This window comes from Galeopterus variegatus, unplaced genomic scaffold (assembly GCF_000696425.1).
Source record: "Galeopterus variegatus unplaced genomic scaffold, G_variegatus-3.0.2 Scaffold2048, whole genome shotgun sequence".
NCBI classification, from domain to species: domain Eukaryota; kingdom Metazoa; phylum Chordata; class Mammalia; order Dermoptera; family Cynocephalidae; genus Galeopterus; species Galeopterus variegatus.
The window spans coordinates 214,697-232,453 of NW_007728159.1; the positions used below are offsets into that span (position 1 = coordinate 214,697).

At 46.6% G+C, this 17,757-nt stretch overlaps 2 protein-coding genes across 3 annotated transcripts in view; both read left to right on the forward strand.

Moving 5' to 3' along the window:
- The first annotated feature begins 314 nt into the window (after positions 1-314).
- MYCL (v-myc avian myelocytomatosis viral oncogene lung carcinoma derived homolog) lies at positions 315-6,331 on the forward strand. 2 transcript variants are annotated; one of them, XR_551058.1, is made up of 3 exons: positions 316-816; positions 3,820-5,824; positions 5,899-6,331. XR_551058.1 is itself a non-coding variant. In XM_008580251.1 (2 exons), the coding sequence occupies exons 1-2, from the start codon at positions 321-323 to the stop codon at positions 4,416-4,418; spliced, it is 1,095 nt and encodes a 364-aa protein (XP_008578473.1). In that variant the 5' UTR covers positions 315-320; the 3' UTR covers positions 4,419-6,331. The 2 variants fall into 2 exon arrangements, 1 of the variants encoding a protein (XP_008578473.1); XM_008580251.1 differs by having other exon boundaries at positions 315-816; positions 3,820-6,331.
- An 8,654-nt stretch (positions 6,332-14,985) lies between these two features.
- Positions 14,986-17,757, forward strand: part of TRIT1 (tRNA isopentenyltransferase 1) — a 46,513-nt gene continuing 43,741 nt past the window's right edge. Inside the window, exon 1 of the mRNA XM_008580253.1 lies at positions 14,986-15,166. Coding sequence (XP_008578475.1) covers positions 14,993-15,166 — 174 coding nt within the window. The 5' untranslated portion in view covers positions 14,986-14,992. The remainder of the gene's footprint in view (positions 15,167-17,757) is intronic.

Genomic DNA, 17,757 nt, shown 5'->3' on the forward strand with positions numbered 1-17,757 from the left:
ACGGGACTGGCTGCTGGCTGCCTTCTGGGCGCAGCGCGCCCCCGCCCGGCCCGGCCGGGGCCCGGGAGCTGCGCTCCGGGCAGCGCTGGCAAAGTTTGCTTTGAACTCGCTCCCTGCAGCCTGGTCCGCGCTCCGTGAGCGACTTCCCTGGGCGCTGTGACTCACGGCCTGGCTTCCCAGGACGCGGGCTGCCAGCCAGTGGGGTTGGGGAGGGACGAGAGCCCGGCAGCCGGCTGTGCCCAGGGACCCGGGGACGCCTCCTTCTCCCGGCCCGCACCCGCAGTCAGCACATCCCCGCTTCCCTTCCGCAGGGAGCGGACATGGACTTCGACTCGTACCAGCACTATTTCTATGACTATGACTGCGGGGAGGATTTCTACCGCTCCACGGCGCCCAGCGAGGACATCTGGAAGAAATTCGAGCTGGTGCCGTCGCCCCCCACGTCGCCGCCCTGGGGCTCCGGTCCCAGCGCCGGGGACCCAGCCCCTGGAATTGGTCCCCTGGAGCCGTGGCCCGGAGGGGGCGGCGCGGACGAGACGGAATCTCGGGGCCACTCGAAAGCTTGGGGTAGGAACTACGCCTCCATCATCCGCCGTGACTGCATGTGGAGCGGCTTCTCGGCCCGGGAACGGCTGGAGAGAGCCGTGAGCGACCGGCTCGCTGCTGGCGCACCCCGGGGGAACCCGCCCAAGGCGCCTGCCGCCCCGGACTGCACTCCCAGCCTAGAAGCCGGCAACCCGGCCCCTGCCGCCCCCTGTCAGCTGGGCGAGCCCAAGACCCAGGCCTGCTCGGGGTCCGAGAGCCCAAGCGACTCGGGTAAGGACCGTCCGGGCCATCCAAGCGGGGGGCACCTCATGGGTGACCAAAGCTCTACCGCTGTCTGAGGTCAGGCACTGGGCCTTTTCAAGCCCTTTGGCCACCTACCCCTTTCTCTGGCTGAAGCTGCTGGTGTAGCCCCCGGCAGTGTCTGTCTGGCACGTGGGTGTGTTGGTAAACAGTTTGGAGAAGTGGCGGGAGCCGGCGTCCCTTTGATGATGATTGGAGCCCCAGGGGACAAGAGAGACATGATTGGAGCCCCAGGGGACAAGGGAGACAGTGAGGGTTGGCGCTTAGAGAGGACAATTGTACTGTAGGGGATTTCTGTCCTCGGAAGCTGGAAGAGGTTCCTTAAGAGTCACTCCAAGCTTGAAGATTTTTTTGTTGCTGCCTTTCCCTGGGAAACTCACACTCCCCTAGGGAGGAAAGAAGCTGAGGAGCCTTCTGTGCAAAGCCAAAGCCTTCATCTTTCAAAAATCTAGATCTCCAGCCCGCTTTACTTCAAAATGTCAAAAATGCTCTCCCCTTGCACCTTCCACCCCTTACCACTTGTGCATTCTCACATCACCCATGAGACAGGTAGGGGAGGAATGAATGTTCCCCATTAACAGATGGAAAAACTGAGACTTAGAAATAAGAAATCACTAGATGTGAGCCCCAGCTTCCTGCTATCTAGCCAGCTTCTTTTCCTCAACCCTCCATCCCAACTGGGTACCTCTCCCTTGAAGTTTAGATGGTCTTCGTGGTAGCTTATCTGAAAAGAGGTACACCTGCCTTATTGGTTTGGCCAAAGGTGGAAAGGTGTCCTTCTAGCTTCTTCCCAATACATCTGCAGGCATCAGCTGCTTTCTTGCATTCAACAAATGTTCACTAGCCTCTACTTTGTGCCAACCTCTGATCTAGGTGCTAGATCAAGGCAATAGAGCTCCAGGTCCTCCTCCCCCATCCTTGATGCAATGCAAACCTTGCTGAGGGCAGACTGGAGCATCCTCTGCCACCAGACTATGTTGCTCTTATCTCAACTCCTTAGACCTGTGTACCCATGAGAAGTAGTGTAGAGGGTGGTGCTTTTGTAGGACGCAGATTGAGGCTAGCTTCACGTAAATCAGGACAAAGAATATTCACTGTAGCTTTTAAGAATAACTTTTACATGACCTTTTGAGAGGGAACTGGGGGACGGGGTATGGAAGTTGTTATATACTTGATGGGAAAAATGAGGATAACAAGAAAGATTTAAAAAAATTTTTCGAGGGCCGGCCCGTGGTTCACTCGGTAGAGTGCGGTGCTGATAACACCAAGGCCGCGGGTTCAGATCCTATATAGGGATGGCCGGTTTGTTTAATGGCTGGAATGGGAATCTTAAGATCAAGAAACTAATAAAGATGTATCTCTACAAAGACTGGTGGAGTGGAAAGAGTATTGTTTTGGAAGTTTGGAAATCTTAGTTTGAGATCGAGAATGTTACAATTCCTGACTTGGCTGATCTGGGTCTCAGTTTCTCCCTTTGCACATGAGGATCTGATTGTCCTGCTAAGGACATTTCCTTGTCTGGGTAGAGTTAGACACTACTCTCTGAAAAGGAGAATGGTGTCTTAAATTATTTATTCCTTAGATCTTTCCCCAGCTATGAGGATTAACACTGAAAACTAAAGGTCTGGGGTGCAGGAAAGCCTCCTGAATCATTTCTGATGTGCCTTTTAACCTGAACCTGTTTGTGGGCTCTTGGTTCACTCACAGGCCACATGGCCTAGAACAAAATGCAACAGATTGCAAACAATGAGGGGGGTGGTGGGGAGAGAGACTGACGGCAGAGCTCAGCCAATAGGGGTAGGGGCTGGGTAAAACAACATTCCAAACAGGGCTTAACCAGCCAATCACAGGCTTTGGGACCAGGAGGGCTGAATGGTCAGGTTTTATTAATGGGGAAATAATGCGATTGTCCGCACAATGGAAGCCTTCCTGACAAAGGGGCCCAAGCTTCCTGATATGCAAAAGAAGCTAAGAATGGAACTCTTCTGTTACTAGGCCGAAATGTACAAAGGTGGTCTTCTGTGTGGGGACCGCAAAATGTGTGGAGCGGGAGGGTTTTCTCCCAATCGCCTCTCTCCTGATTGGGTTAACCTGAGAGACCCTCGAGCTAGGGAATGACAGGGACATGTCCAGGTGTTTTGGCCCTTGCATCTGGGACATTGTCCTGCTGCTCAGTCTCTGCCACTGGTGCAGGTAGCTTAGAAATGGTCACTTGCCCTTTGTGAAGTTCCTGTGGCTTTCACTGACCTGTGATTACAAATCCAACCCTTTTCTGGTCCAGAGAAACGGGTGGGGCGGGAGACCTATAGATGATGGATGACTTTAGAAACCCGTTGAACTCAGGAGCAAAATGCTCCTAAGGGAAACCCTTTCCCTCCCTTCTGTGGGTGAGGAGGGATGGGTTGTAGCCCTCCCTTTTTAAAATCTTCGGCTGAAAGGGATGGCAGAATAGAGAGGTGGGGGAATAATAGGATTTATAACTTGTGAAAAGTAACAATTCCCCAAGTGCAGGCTGTGCTGGGCAGGAACAAAGGGCAGCTCTGCCCACAGATCCCTCATTTACAATTCTGATGGGGCATGAAAGAGCCCGACTGGGGAAGATCTTTATAGCTAAACTTTGTCCCATGCTAGTAGCTCTTTCTCCCCATCCCCTCAGTGGGGGAGGGGAGAGCCTTTACAGACGGGGGGGCTGTTGGCTTGGGTCTGCCTTTTGTTCTTATCTAAGCCTTGCTGTGCAAAAGGAAATTGGAGAATATTTTCCTTCTTGCTTAATTCCCCTCCTTTCCTTCACTCTGCCCTTACCCCATTACAAGTGAATCAGCTGTCTTTCTCCTCACTTCAGTTTGTTTATATCTAAACTGGGAAAATGTCACCTACCTTCCCAAGCCCCAGCACGGACAGCTAAAGCTGTAGAGTCTATGTATGTGTTTCTCATGAGATGTGTTTCTTCCCTTGATCTCTTTTCTTGGACAGAGGGTGAAGAAATCGATGTTGTGACAGTAGAGAAGAGACAGTCTCTGGGTATACGGAAGCCGGTCACCATCACAGTGCGAGCAGACCCTCTGGACCCTTGCATGAAACACTTCCACATCTCCATCCATCAGCAACAGCACAACTACGCTGCCCGTTTTCCTCCAGAAAGCTGCTCACAAGAAGGGGCTCCAGAGAGGGGTCCCCAAGAAGAGGCTCTGGAGAGAGATGCTTCAGAGGAAAAGGAAGATGATGAGGATGAAGAGATAGTGAGTCCCCTGCCTATAGAAAATGAGGCTCCCCAGTCCTGCCACTCTAAACCTGTCAGTTCTGATACTGAGGATGTGACCAAGAGGAAGAACCACAACTTCCTGGAACGCAAAAGGCGGAATGACCTCCGTTCACGGTTCTTGGCACTGAGGGACCAGGTACCCACCCTAGCCAGCTGCTCTAAGGCCCCCAAAGTTGTGATCCTAAGCAAGGCCTTGGAATACTTGCAAGCCCTGGTGGGGGCCGAGAAGAGGATGGCTACAGAGAAAAGGCAGCTCCGATGCCGGCAACAGCAACTGCAGAAAAGAATTGCGTACCTCAGTGGCTACTAACTGACCAAAAAGCCTGACTGTTCTGTCTTACAAAGACACAAGTTTATTTTTTAACCTCCCTCTCTCCTTTAGTAATTTGCACATTTTGGTTACGGTGGGACAGTCTGGACAGTAGATCCCAGAATGCATTGCAGCCAGTGTACACACAGTAAGGGCTTGCATTCTTGGAAACCTTGAAACCCAGCTCTCCCTCTTCCCTGACTCATGGCGCCTTTGGCTTCCCAGCAGGCAGCTGACTGAGGAGCTTGGAGTCGCCTAGCTCACTAGCTCCGAAGAAAAGGCTGACAGATGCTATGCAACAGGTGGTGGACGTTGTCAGGGGGCTCCGGCCTGCCTGAAATCTCACACTTTGCGTGAGCTTTTGGGTAGAAAGGGATGCTCTGCCTGGGTGTCCCTGGGGGTGATTCAAGGACAGCTGAGCCTGGATGCTCTCCCTGAGGCTCCTTTTTCCAGGAGACACATGAGCTGTTTCGGGTGAAGACAAGCTCACGGACTTGATCAACATAGACCCTTACCTCACTGTCAGACACTTTACAATAGCTGAGGAGTTGGAAACCTTTAATATATATATATATAGTGATGTTAGAGGATACCCCTCCTTCCACGCTCAATGCTGTGACCTTGAGAATGTTTAAAGAGCTTGGCCTCTAGATTCCTTGTCACAGAGCCCTTTGGGCCTCTTTTCTGAGGGAGGGACATTTCTGTCCTCATAAGGGACTTTTTTTTTGTTTCATTCTGCCTTTGTTATGCAATAGGCTCTACACCACCCTTTCTCGCAGACACAGGGAAATGGATCTTAGCCTGGGGCCTAGGGAAGGCTAGGAGTCCTGGCAGTGAACTTGTTCCCTGCCCAGGTGTTTTCCAAGGGGTACTTGAGGCCATCTTGGAATCTTTTCCCAAGGCAGGTATAAGGCACCTCAGGAGGGAGAAATATATCACTTCCTCTTTCCCACCTGCCTGTCATCTCAATCCTTGACTGATAAGTTTGAAATTCTACTGGAACCGTGCAAACCTGTCCTCCTGCAACTCAAAGGAGATTGCTGGCTCTGCAGCCACCCTTCAGCCCCCACCAACCTGCCATGAATTAGATCCCTTTTCCAGAATCTGGGCCTTACTGAAGTTCTGGGGAGAGCCATTGGGACTCATCCAGTGCTCCAGAAGGTGGACTTGCTTCCTGGTGGGTTTTAAAGGAGCCTCTAGAAGCTCTGCTTAGCCAACCATGATAAATTTTGCCCCAGCTGGACTCTGCAGCTCCAAGTGGAATCCAGGGGCAGCCTCCAATCCAAGAAAGTCACCCAACCCTGCAGGCATCATATGGTCAACCTAAGCCTGGCCTGGAAGAAGGATCAGCCCCTCCAGAACTCTGCCTGGACAGCTCTGGGTTTGGAAGTGGGGAAGGGGCAATGGTAAGCACTATATGTGGCTTTGGAAAACCAGCTGCTACTTCCAAATCTATTGTCCATAATAGTTTCTTTCTAAGGTTGCTTCCTGGCCTCAGAGAATCCCAGTGGAAGTTTGGAAATAGCTTTTCTACTTTCTGGAACATGATTTTCAGGAGCCAACTGACTTCTGGAACTGTCTTTGGAGGACAGGTGGGATGTAGTTTACTGATGCCTCACCTGAAAAGCTGAAAAGCTTGTGTTTTATAAGCTGCTGTTGGGTATTATGCTGGGGGGAGTCTTTTTTTTTTTTTTTTTTAATACTGTATTTTTGTATGCCTTTTGCAGAGTGGTGTTAACTGTTTTTGTATAAGAAAAAAAACTCTTGGGCAATTCTCCTGTTGCAAGGATCTGATTTATTTTGAAAGGCAAGTTTACCTGAAATTTTGTATTTAGTTGTGATTATTGATTGTCCGATTTTAAAATGTTGCCTTCTGGGACATCTTCTAATAAAAGATATCTCAAACATGTCAAGAGTGGGGGCAACTTGTGCCATCTGAGTCCTCCTGAACCAAGGAAAACTATTTTGGGATAGCCACCAGTGATCCAGAGGGCTGCATTTCTCTAACCATGTTGCTAACCAGGTCATTCCACTCTGGGTTCCTGAAATGCCATTTCAGACATGTCTAAACAATGTAGGCTCAGTACTCAGTGAACACGAAATTCTCTTGTGAATTGTAAAGAGTGCTGAATTTGTACTTTAGAAAGCTTGAAATCCTGGCTCCACCACTTCTTTTAGCTTTACCTTTCTAAGTCCTGGTTTCCTTTTCTGTAAAATAGGGATAAATGCTACTTCACAGGGTCTTTGCAAGTATTAAATGAAGTAGTAGACTTTAACTGCTTTCTAAACTGTAAAGCCTTATATTCTTTAGGATGATACTGTTCATATCTTAGCGGTATGATGATTTTTTGCAGGATGTCTTTTTAAAAATTTATCTGAGCATTGGTGATGTAAAGTGATTTTTTTCTTACAAAAAGGCCTTTTTTTTTTTTCTCCCTAAATTAATGAAATAGTTCTCATAAGCTTGCTGTAAATGCAAGAGGGGAAAGTTTAATAGTAGCTGTTCCTGATAGAGAACTGCCTATGTCTAAGCACTCTGCTTGCTCCTTCATATTATACTACACCAACCATGTGCCTGGGCTACAGATAAGGAAACTAAGGTTGTAAGAGTAAACAAAACTACCCAAGAACATACAGCTAACCAGTAAATGAGTTGGGATTTGAAACCAGCTCTGCCTATCTCCAGAGCCAGGGGCCTTGAGCACCACATTATAATGATCAGCTTGTTTTATTAGCATGGGGTCCATGGAGGGGGTAAACATGGAATTCCATCATTTAACTGCTCTTTGGAACTGTCTCTCCTGGGAGCTAGTGCACCTGCCACTTATTGGGATGAAATAGGGCAAATGTTACTTGACCAATCAGTCACTCTGAAGCATCTGTGTGCTGGGTGAGATAGTCTTGTTCCAAAGAGCCCACCTCTGAGACTGTGAAAAGAAAACAGTTGCTGTTCAGAAAGGCCATGGGCATCATGGTGGGAGAAGGCTGCTTTACCTCCACTAATCCTGCCTTACAGCTGGGACCTGGGTTGGTATTGCCTGCACTTCTATGGAGCCTGAATGGGGTCAAAAGGCTGCACTTTTTTTCTTTTCTTTTCTTTTTATGTGGCAGCTAGTCGGTATAGGGCTCAAACCCTGGACTTTGGTTTTATCAGCACCATGCTCAGGTAGCTACTGTTAATTCCTTACATTTACAAAGTGACACTCACCATAACCTGGTAAGGAAGCAATATCCGCCATATGGTACTGGAATCCAGAGAGCTTTCTTGCTCAAAGTCACATAGAAAAATCAGGATCCCAAGCCCAGGTAAACTTTCCACTTAACCCCCACTGTCTCTAGGTCACATGTCCAGAACCAAAGTAGCTGTCTGCTAAAACAGACTTAGATTACTGGAGCTCTTTTTTTAAAACTCCCAGTGTATTCATCCTCATTTTTTTGAGGCCATTTGTCTAAAGACTTATCTGTAGGATTTCCCTCCTTTTAGTGGACCTTGAAAGAATTTGAGGGCACTCAATAAAATGGTAAGGACCCATGGGTACAGGCATGTACAACTAGTCCTAGTTGTTTTGCATATCTTACTTTTCACAATAATCTGGAGAGCAAGGGGTGTCAGTCCCATTTCACAGATAAGCAAACTGAAGCTCAGAGACATCTAAGTCATTAAGTCCCCACAGCTAGTACCTGCTGCCTGACTCTAAGCTTCAGCTCCTTTGAGTCAGCTCTGCTGAGAAAGGAGTGGGAATAAAGCCACTTCCTGGGGGAAGGGAGGGTGTTTCTGGAATGCAAAGTATTTTAAGCTCCTTCCTAGCTCCTTTCTACAGACACCTACCACTATCTTTGTCTGAAAATAGCCAGGAGTTTATTCCTGGATATCAGAGAACAAATTAGGTTTGCCTCTGAATAGTACACCTAAGGGATTACACGCCGAACTCAGGGACGCAGACAAAGGGTGGCTGAGAACCTACACTTGGTGTAGAAAAGAGAGGTCATCCTCCCCATTTGACAATAAACGGCTAAAGGGTGTGCATAACTCTTGCCCCTGTTGGCAGTTATTTTGGGGAACTAAGACAGATTGAACTATCTTAGATGTGCTAAATTTGTCTAAAGTGCTCCTGAGGCCAGGACATTCCAGAATATTCACTTTAGAAGGGGAATGGGGGGTGGGGATGACTTTGTTGATCTGTAAGGTGATAGGAGGAACTGAGAGAGAGGTTCCTTCCTAAAATAACCAGTTGGGAAGTAATTGATGACTGCGTGAGAGAAGGAAGAAAGGGGAGGTGTCTAAATGTATCAGCTAAAGTTCCTGTTGGTGTAGAGGGCATTTCTACTGAAAACCCAGTGGGCAGCTTTTGTTAATGTCAATTTATTTAGAGCTGCTCCCGCCAAAGGGATCAACTGGAAATGTAAATATGTCCTCAAAGTCTCTAATCAGGTGTGTTATTAAACGATTGGGCTCAGTGCCAGGGGTCTGGTAGGTGCCCAGTGAATACTGGATTGCCTTTAAACTTGTGAGAAGCAGTATGGATAAGTGGTCACCCACACCCAACGGATCTCAGTTCCAAATCTTGGCTCTGCATTTTCTAGCTGCCTCAACTTGGGCAAATTATTAACCTCTCCCAGACCCAATTTCCTCATCCGTAAAATAGGTATATATTGTAGCACCTGCTTCATTGGGTTGTTGTGAGCAATAGCAAGTGCTCAGCAAGTGATCCGTGTTATTTAAACCATGTTAACAAACCACACCTAGGGCCGGCCCGTGGCTCACTCGGGAGAGTGCGGTGCTGATAACACCAAGGCCACGGGTTCGGATCCCTATATAGGAATGGCCAGTTAGCTCAGTGGGTGAGCGTGGTGCTGACTACACCAAGCCAAGGGTTAAGATCCCGTTACCGGTCATCTTTTTTTTTTCCCTTTTTGTCTTTTTTCGTGACCGGCAATGGGATTGCAACCCTCGGTGTTGCGCCCGCACCTCGCTCAGCCAGTGAATGGCTGGTCTGTATGTGGGATCCGAACCCTCAGCGGGAGCGCAGCCGCGCTCCCAAGCGGCGCACTGTAGCAGTGCGCCACCGGGCCGGCCCCCCCGGTCATCTTTTAAAAACAAACAAACAAACAAAAAAAAACCACACCTAGAATACAGATTAGTCATATTTGAAAGATGATGGACAGAGGGAATTGGCAAAATAAGAAATCTTCCCAGCAGGAGTACTTAAAGTAACCTGGAATGTACATATCGATGCCTCAAGAGATGGTAAATCATCAGGGAAGGAGTAGCCAGGATTTGGGGAGGTTGGGATAAGCAGAGGAGGAAGGGTGGGCAAAGATCCAAGCCTCTGACTGGTCCACATCATCCATGGGCCATGGCTGGCAGGGGCTGTGCGTCTGTAAAACTGGTGCACATACAGACCCCCATTTTTCCTCACTGGCCACTGTGGTGCCTTCAAATGGATCTGGAGTCATTAAATACTCTAATACCTATCTTGTTAAAGCAGTGATTCTCAAACCCGAGTGTGTCTTAAGAATCTACCCACCCCCAAGACCCTGATGCAGTAGGTCTGGGCCAAGAATCTGCATTGCTAACAAGCAAACAGAGAGGTGGAATCCTGAGGCCACACTCAGAAAAACATTAATATAAGGGGTTGGAGCCCAGATTCTTTGAAGATACAAAGTACTCACAGAAGGTGGTATAAATGGTATAGTATATTGGTTAAGAACAAGGACTTGGGGTTACTACCTGTGTGATGTTGGGCAAATAACTCAACTTCTCTGAGTCCTAAAAGTCTCCTTCTTCTGTAAAATGGAGATAATAATGATACCTACATCATAGGACTGTTGTAAAGATCAAACAAGTTGTTACGTGCAAATATGATCACAAAATAAGGTAATATGTGTCTCAGTCAAGGGCTACAAGCCTCAGAAGGGGAAGAGAGCACTTTGGAGTCATCAAGAAAGTTCTTGCTGGAGATTGTGACTTTAACTGGGACTAAAAGCACAGGTAGTATTTGGCTACGTGAAGAGAAGGAAGGTGTTTTGGGCTAAGGGAAGAGCAGTTGGAAAGGTTGTATCAAATCTGGGGAGAGGGGAGGAATCTGATCTGATTTGCTAGCTGGGTAGTTTCATTTTAACAAAACAAGGAGGGTTGCACTAGATTTCTAAGTGGATCCTTTTATTTATTTATTTATTTATTTTAAAAGATGACCAGTAAGGGGATCTTAACCCTTGACTTGGTATTGTCAGCACCACGCTCACCCAGTGAGCTAACCGGCCATCCCTATATGGGATCCGAACCTGTGGCCTTGGTGTTATCAGCACCGCACTCTCCCGAGTGAGCCACGGGCCAGCCCCTAAGTGGATCCGTTTAATAGCAAACATCCTCTTGGGATTCTTTGAAATACAGAAGTTGGGGAAGAAACCAATTGTGGTTTGGGACACAATGAGATTGAGGAGATGGGGTCATCCAAAATCAAGTGCCCAACAGAAAGTTGGAAATATAACATTGAAGCTTAAAAAAGGGTTTAAATGGAACATACAGGTTTGAGACTTACAAGGATATAAAGATTATTAAGGCCCAGAATGCCAAGCCAAAAAAAAGAGAAGGGCCAGAGAAGTAAAGGAGAGGGCCAAAAGAGCCATGAGATTACAACTGGATAGGACCACTGCTGGCTCTGCATCTTTTCCTCTTTGCATCTCCCCCTCCCTGCTTTCAGGGATCCCCTGTTGGTGTGCAGATTCTCTTAGAGGGCTGAGCAGGCTGGAAGTGAGCTCCTTCTGAGAACATTCTGGTATGCTCTGGAGCAAACCCTATAACTCAACTTTAGGTGTAACACAAACCCTATAACAAGGTAAGCTCTATTCTCTTCTTCCCCTCATATGTTTTGATCTATATAGGAATGGCCAGTTAGCTCAGTGGGTGAGCGTGGTGCTGACTACACCAAGCCAAGGGTTAAGATCCCGTTACCGGTCATCTTTTTTTTTTCCCTTTTTGTCTTTTTTCGTGACCGGCAACGGGATTGCAACCCTCGGTGTTGCGCCCGCACCTCACTCAGCCAGTGAATGGCTGGTCTGTATGTGGGATCCGAACCCTCGGCGGGAGCGCAGCCGCGCTCCCAAGCGGCGCACTGTAGCAGTGCGCCACCGGGCCGGCCCCCCCGGTCATCTTTTAAAAACAAACAAACAAACAAACAAATAAACACTGCATTCTAGCCAACTGAGCTAACCAGCCAGCCCTCATAATATTTTTAATACAAAGTCTTTGAATTGAGACTCAACGGCCTGGCATTAAATCAATCACTGTGGCCTGGCAATAGATCCAGTATTTCAATTGTCCAAACTTTGCTTACACACTGAACTCTAGAGTGATGTATATGGGAGATGGTTAGTGCTCTCCAAACCACATGGAATTTGAGAAGGGGAGATAAAATTAAGAGGCTGCAATCTGAAGAAAGCAATAGAGTCTGAGCAGTAAAAAACAATTGCTGGGCTGGCCAGTTAGCTTGCTTGGTTAGAGCATGATATTGGTAAACCAAGGTCAAGGATTTGGATCCCCTTACCAGCCAGGCTCTAACCAGCTGAGCTAACCAACCAGACCTGCTCTCAATTTCCTAAAGAAGGTGAGATAGGTGCAGAGATGCACAGCCTTACCATACACCTGCCCCTAGGGTACCCACACACACACTGGGAGTGAGAGTTAGGTGGCTGACTGTAGGCTTTTGGAAGGGCAGGCCTGGAATTACTACCCTCCAAGGATTTTGAGCATTCCTAGTACCTTCTTCATGCATTTTAGATATGCTCTTTCAGATGGAACCATCCTGGCATTTTTGCTTTTAAAGCTAAAATTTCTTTGCCCACAATAAGCCTGTAATGTGTGGAGTATATAGGAGATGGACCTCTGCATCCTTCACCTCTAGACTTATATTACACTTTAAATGAAAGACTCTCTTTCCTCTTGAGCCTCTTTCAGAACAGAAAGAGCTACTTCCCATCTGGCCTCATAGAAGGGGGTGAGAGTGTCAGGGCTGATACCTGGACATGAGTATAAATCATGAGCTTTCCTGATTCTTTTTTGCCTTCTTTTATCTCTTTATCGCCCTGCAAAGCTTTTCATTAGAGGGTTTTATGCTGTTTTTTAAAAAATACTTATTAACTCTTGGTCATAGACTTCAATTTCCTAATTTTCCCTTGAACTTAATGTCTCTAATTAGGATTTTAAATTACAGAATATCTTTCAGAAACTATTTTTAATATAATTTAGAGTTCAGAAGATTATTAGTGAGACAAATAGAACTACAAATAAAATAGCCTAAGGTGTTTTAGAAAATATGTTTCCATTCTCTTTTGGTAGGACTGGAAGAATTACAATGAATGGAAATGGTACTATGTTTTTCTCACATTCGTTTTGGGCCACAAGCTGCATTCTGATTTAGGAATCTTTCCTACTCAGCATTTCAGTGATAATTCTCCCCATGGTCTACAGGATCCCTGTTCTTCTTGTTTCTATAGCAACAGTCCTGTGTTGCTTGGCTAGAAGCAATTTTCTGCTGCTGTGCTGAAGCTCCATTTTCTCATTCCTTTCTCCCCAGCTGCCTTGGTAACCAGCCTCTTCCTCTTCTGGTCTCTTGGTGGTAAATCCCGCCCCACCCCCTCCTTTTTTCTCTCTCTAGTAACAATCACCTGGTCATGACTTGGACAGTGCTGTTCCTTCTGTGAGTGTGCATACTCTGTCATGGTCAGATTGTTGTTATGAAATCAGCCTCCATTTCCTTTATTTGCATCATTTCTCCTCCCTGCCATCTTTCTGGTGGTTGTCATGGTAACTGTACCCTCTGAAAGTCTCCAGGCAAAGGTTCTACAGTTAACAGCCATCATGTGAAAGTGTCTGCCAATATGTGGCTATGCATCTCCATTTTAAACCCAGCCCCAGGCAGGTACCACAAATTGGAGAGAACAGGGCTTTTGATCAAAGCAGGCTGGATTGAGAAAAGGAGGTACAGGGACCCAGAACTAGGAACTGTTGTTCTCCAAACAATGTGGCTACAAGCTTTAGACTAGGTTTTACAAGAGTGGCCTTTAAGGCTACGGTGATTCCAGACAGGCTTGTCCTATGCTCTAAACTTCCAGGGGTCACTCCTTTGGTCTAAGGGATCCTGGCGATATGACTGACAGTTAGGCAGAGCCTAATCTCAAGGTGAAAGCAATTAGAACTCTTAAGATGGCTAACAAGGGGTTAGCAGAATAGGTACTTAGTCACTTTTACACATTACTGAAAATTTCTCTGCCTCTAGGCTGCTGCTCTTACCTCTTTAGTGAGGCAGATGGGGTGTTACCACTATAATAATACAAAGTGTTCAACAAATGGTGGTTGTTATGTGCCAGGGCATTGTAGCAGGCATTTTTCAGACATTACTTCATTTTCTCCTCATGGTGATCCTGAGAGGAATTTAAAGACAATAACACTGAGGCTAACGTGAAGTTAATGAAGGTCACGCAGCTGATAAGTGACAGAGCTAGAATTTGAACCCCAGGTCCATCTGATTCCAAAGCTCCCTCCCCTCCCCCCTTTAAGTTTTTACTTAATTAACACAAGCTTACCTTTCTTAAAAGGTTGTGGATCTCCTAAAGTTTGGTCCTCTCTTGGTTCTACTTTTTCCCACCCCCACCTTTTTTTTTTTTTTAATTTAAAGATGACCGGTAAGGGGATCTTAACCCTTGATTTGGTGTTGTCAGCACCACGCTCTCCCAAGTGAGCCAACCGGCCATCCCTATATAGGGATCCAAACCCGTGGCCTTGGTGTTATCAGCACCACATTCTCCCAAGTAAGCCACGGGCCTGCCCTTCCCACCCACACCTTAATCTGAGGGTTGCTGCTCCTCTATTCTTTCTGCCCTCCTTCCTTTTCCTGTTTCTATTTTGTGGATTGTTGTTTACTTGCTTGTTTTTTTCTGTTCTCATCCCCATCTCTTGCATCCTTTGGCCAAGGAATGGAAAGTTTTGTTCTGCCTTCTGATTCTGTGGTTGCACTGTGGGATGAAAACATTAGAGCCGCCCTTGCCTGGGAACTGGGCAGATCTGATTCTGGAGAATGCCACTCCTCTGAGCTCACTGGCTCCAGCACTAGATAAGGAGGTCATGCTCTTCTCCATTTAAAAATTATTGGGTGTCTATATGGTACCAGGTACTGTGCGAGGCACTGGAGATAGAGCAATGACCTAGACAGAATTTTCCCCTTGCCTTTATGGAACTAACAATCTGCAGGAGAAGACAATGAACAAAAGGCCAATATATAATTTTATATTCTAATTAGTGCTATGAAGAAAAATAATTGGGTGCCGTGAAAGAAAGAATAATAGGGACAGATCTATTTTAGATAGGCTGGCCATCCCCCATTTAAGAGAGCAGGTAGTTGCGGTTCTGACTGCAGCTAGTTGACGGCAGTCACGTCGTGAGCCTCTTAAGGTAGGGACCTTCGTCTTGCCGCTTGCTCCTCCCTTAGCCCCTTCCCTCCAGAGCCCGAGCCGCGCAGGCGCCCTGACGGTTGCCATGGGTACAGCTGTCCGGCGCAAGCGCAGACGTCTTCAAGATGGCGGCTGTGGTAGCTGCACGAGCAGTTCCTGTGGGTCCCGGACTCCGGGGCCTGCAGCGGACACTGCCTCTTGTAGTGATTCTCGGGGCCACGGGTACTGGCAAGTCCACCCTGGCATTGCAGCTAGGCCAGCGGCTCGGTGGCGAGATCGTCAGCGCTGATTCCATGCAGGTATGGCAGTGAGGCTGGCCGCGTGCTGGCCTCTGGCCGAGTGGACATACTGTCGCATGGTCGTCGTCGGTGAATTCCTTGTGGGGGCGGAGGGGGTAGGTGAAGGGAACCCATACTTGCTAGACACTTACCATATATCAGACACGGTGCCGGTGTTTCCCTTTCGTCTCATTAGTGTCTCACGACGTTACCGCCTAGTAGGTACTATTATTACCTTCATTTAGGGATGAGGGCACTGGGGCCTTGGGAGGTGAAACGACTTTCTCCGTGTCACATAGTGAGCAACAGTGAACAAATGGAGGAGGTGGTATTTGTACCTAGAATGTTGGCATATGGGCGTCCAATAAATATCTTTTGAATGAAAATTATTCCACATCTTTTGCTATAACTCTAATCCTAACCCAGCGAGACCAGGATAAATCGGATACCACCTGTGTGTGTTTGCTGGGGAAGTGGGATAGAGTCGACAGTAAGGAGACCTGGATTCTAGTCCCGAATCTGCCATTGGCCACGTGACTTCGGCTTAACACTATTTGGACCTTATTTTATTTACTTATTTATTTTTGTTGGCTGGGGAGCCGAACCCTTGACCTTGGTGTTACAAGGCTGTGTTCTAACCCGCTAGGAGGATGTTATTTTACTTATCTCTAAATTGGAGAAAATGTCACTTACCCTTACAGGCTGTAGTGCCTAGTAAATAAGATCATGAGTGTTAGAATGAAGAGCTGGTTGGCCTGCCCTAAGAAAGCCAGGCACTTGGTGAATGCTTGTTGAAGCTGACGATTGTAATCCTACTGGCTAATTGGAGTTGAGAGGGCTTTGTCCTCTTTGAGTTGGGAGGCTCGGAAGGGATGTAGTACTCATCACAACTGGGAGCATTTGTTGAGAGTGGGTGAGATTTTGGGTAAATCTCTGATGGAGGAATTACAACAACTGTTTGTTGAAGAGAATTCACAGTTATGAGTCTTAAATGAGACGTTGAACATGAAATGCCTAGCACTGAACCTAGCACCCGAAGGATACTCAGCAAGGAATGGTGATCAGCCCTTGCCCCCACTCCACCTCATAAGCCTCCGGGCATGGTTTCTACGCTCATTAGTTCATTTGGGGTGATGAGACCATGAGCACACATGAAACGATAGAACAATACAACAAATATTTGTCTGCAACCTACTTTGTGCCAGCTTCAGGAGACAGGATTTAGTTCAAATCCCAGCACTGTGTTTTCCAAGATATGTAACTTCAGCGTAACCTCTTAGTGCCTTTATATCTTCTTCTGAAAAGTAGGAAAAATAATATTAATAACACAATGTTATCATGATTAAATGAGATAAAGTAGGTGAAGCACTTAATACAATATATGGCACATGGTAAGAGCTAAAAATATGGTAGTTCCTATTTTCTACAAGGCCCAATTGGGGAGACAAAAACCATAATCCCTGTCCTCAAGGAGTTTTAGTTCAGTGAGAAAAGGCAGAGCTCGTAACGTTTGAACAAAGGTATTAATGGTGCTCTGCAAGGTGAACGGGGTCGGGAGGAGGGAGACTACAAGTGCTAGATTTTATGATAAACTATTAAAGTATTATAGAATTTCTGAGAAGGGAAAAATCAGTGAAAGCTGGCATAGTCATGGAAAGCTCTGTGAAAAGGGCTTGAAAAATAGGTCAGATTTAGATAGATAAGAAAGAATAAAAGGCATTTCGAAGGAAGGAATGTGAATGAAAATTTAGAAGATGAAATGGACATAGTGTGAGTGTGTATGCAGGACAGTGAAAGGAGACTGTTCAATATGGAGGTATTGTAGATATTATAGAATGAGAGATGAGTAACATGAAGTCATTGTGTAAGGACAATTCATTGTGAGCAGTATGCATGATGAATTGGACTTGGGAGTGGGTAGGAGGAGCATACAAAAAAAAATCCAAGTATGATGTAATAACAGATCTTTGTTCTAATACTTTAGAGACTTGAGTAATGTGGGCTTCAGTAAGATGGAGTTACACTGGTGCTATCTAAGGTCCATTCCAGTCTTTATGTTCTGTAATTCTGGGTTGGTGTGGTGTTAGTGGGGATGGAGGGGAAGAGAAATAGGTAACATTTTGAAGGTAGTCATCATGTTACAATATGAGTTGGTCACTGATTGGGGAAAGAAGAGAGTAACGCACACAGTGTGGTTTGGGGTTCAGGTTTGCATGCCTAGGGAGTATGGTGAACCTGGAAATCAGGAAGATCTTGCAGGGCACAGTGGGAGTAATAATAGGACATCCAAGGTGAAGTCTAATTAGCAGGTGTGTGGAGAATGCTACAGACATGAACCCATTTCAGGACCCTCACACTTGTTCCCTCTGCCTGGCAGAACTCCTACATAATCATGTGCTTGTTCCTTCTCTTCATTCAGGACTTTATTCAGATGTCACCTTAGGCTTCTAACCTTGAGGTTTTCTCTGACTCCCCATACACCACATATAGTCCCTGTCAAGAAAGGGTTCTCAATAAATCATCTTAATTTTACATTTATTTTTAAGTAAGTTATTGGGTTCTGGTGACGAGGATTGGGTATAGTTCTGTCATAGCTATTGCATTTCCAGAAA

Coding starts and splice junctions, on each gene's coding strand:
- MYCL (XM_008580251.1), top strand. CDS start 321: ATGGACTTCGACTCGTACCAGCACTATTTCTATGACTATGACTGCGGG. Junction 817..3,819: donor CGAGAGCCCAAGCGACTCGG/GTAAGGACCGTC, acceptor TTTCTTGGACAG/AGGGTGAAGAAATCGATGTT.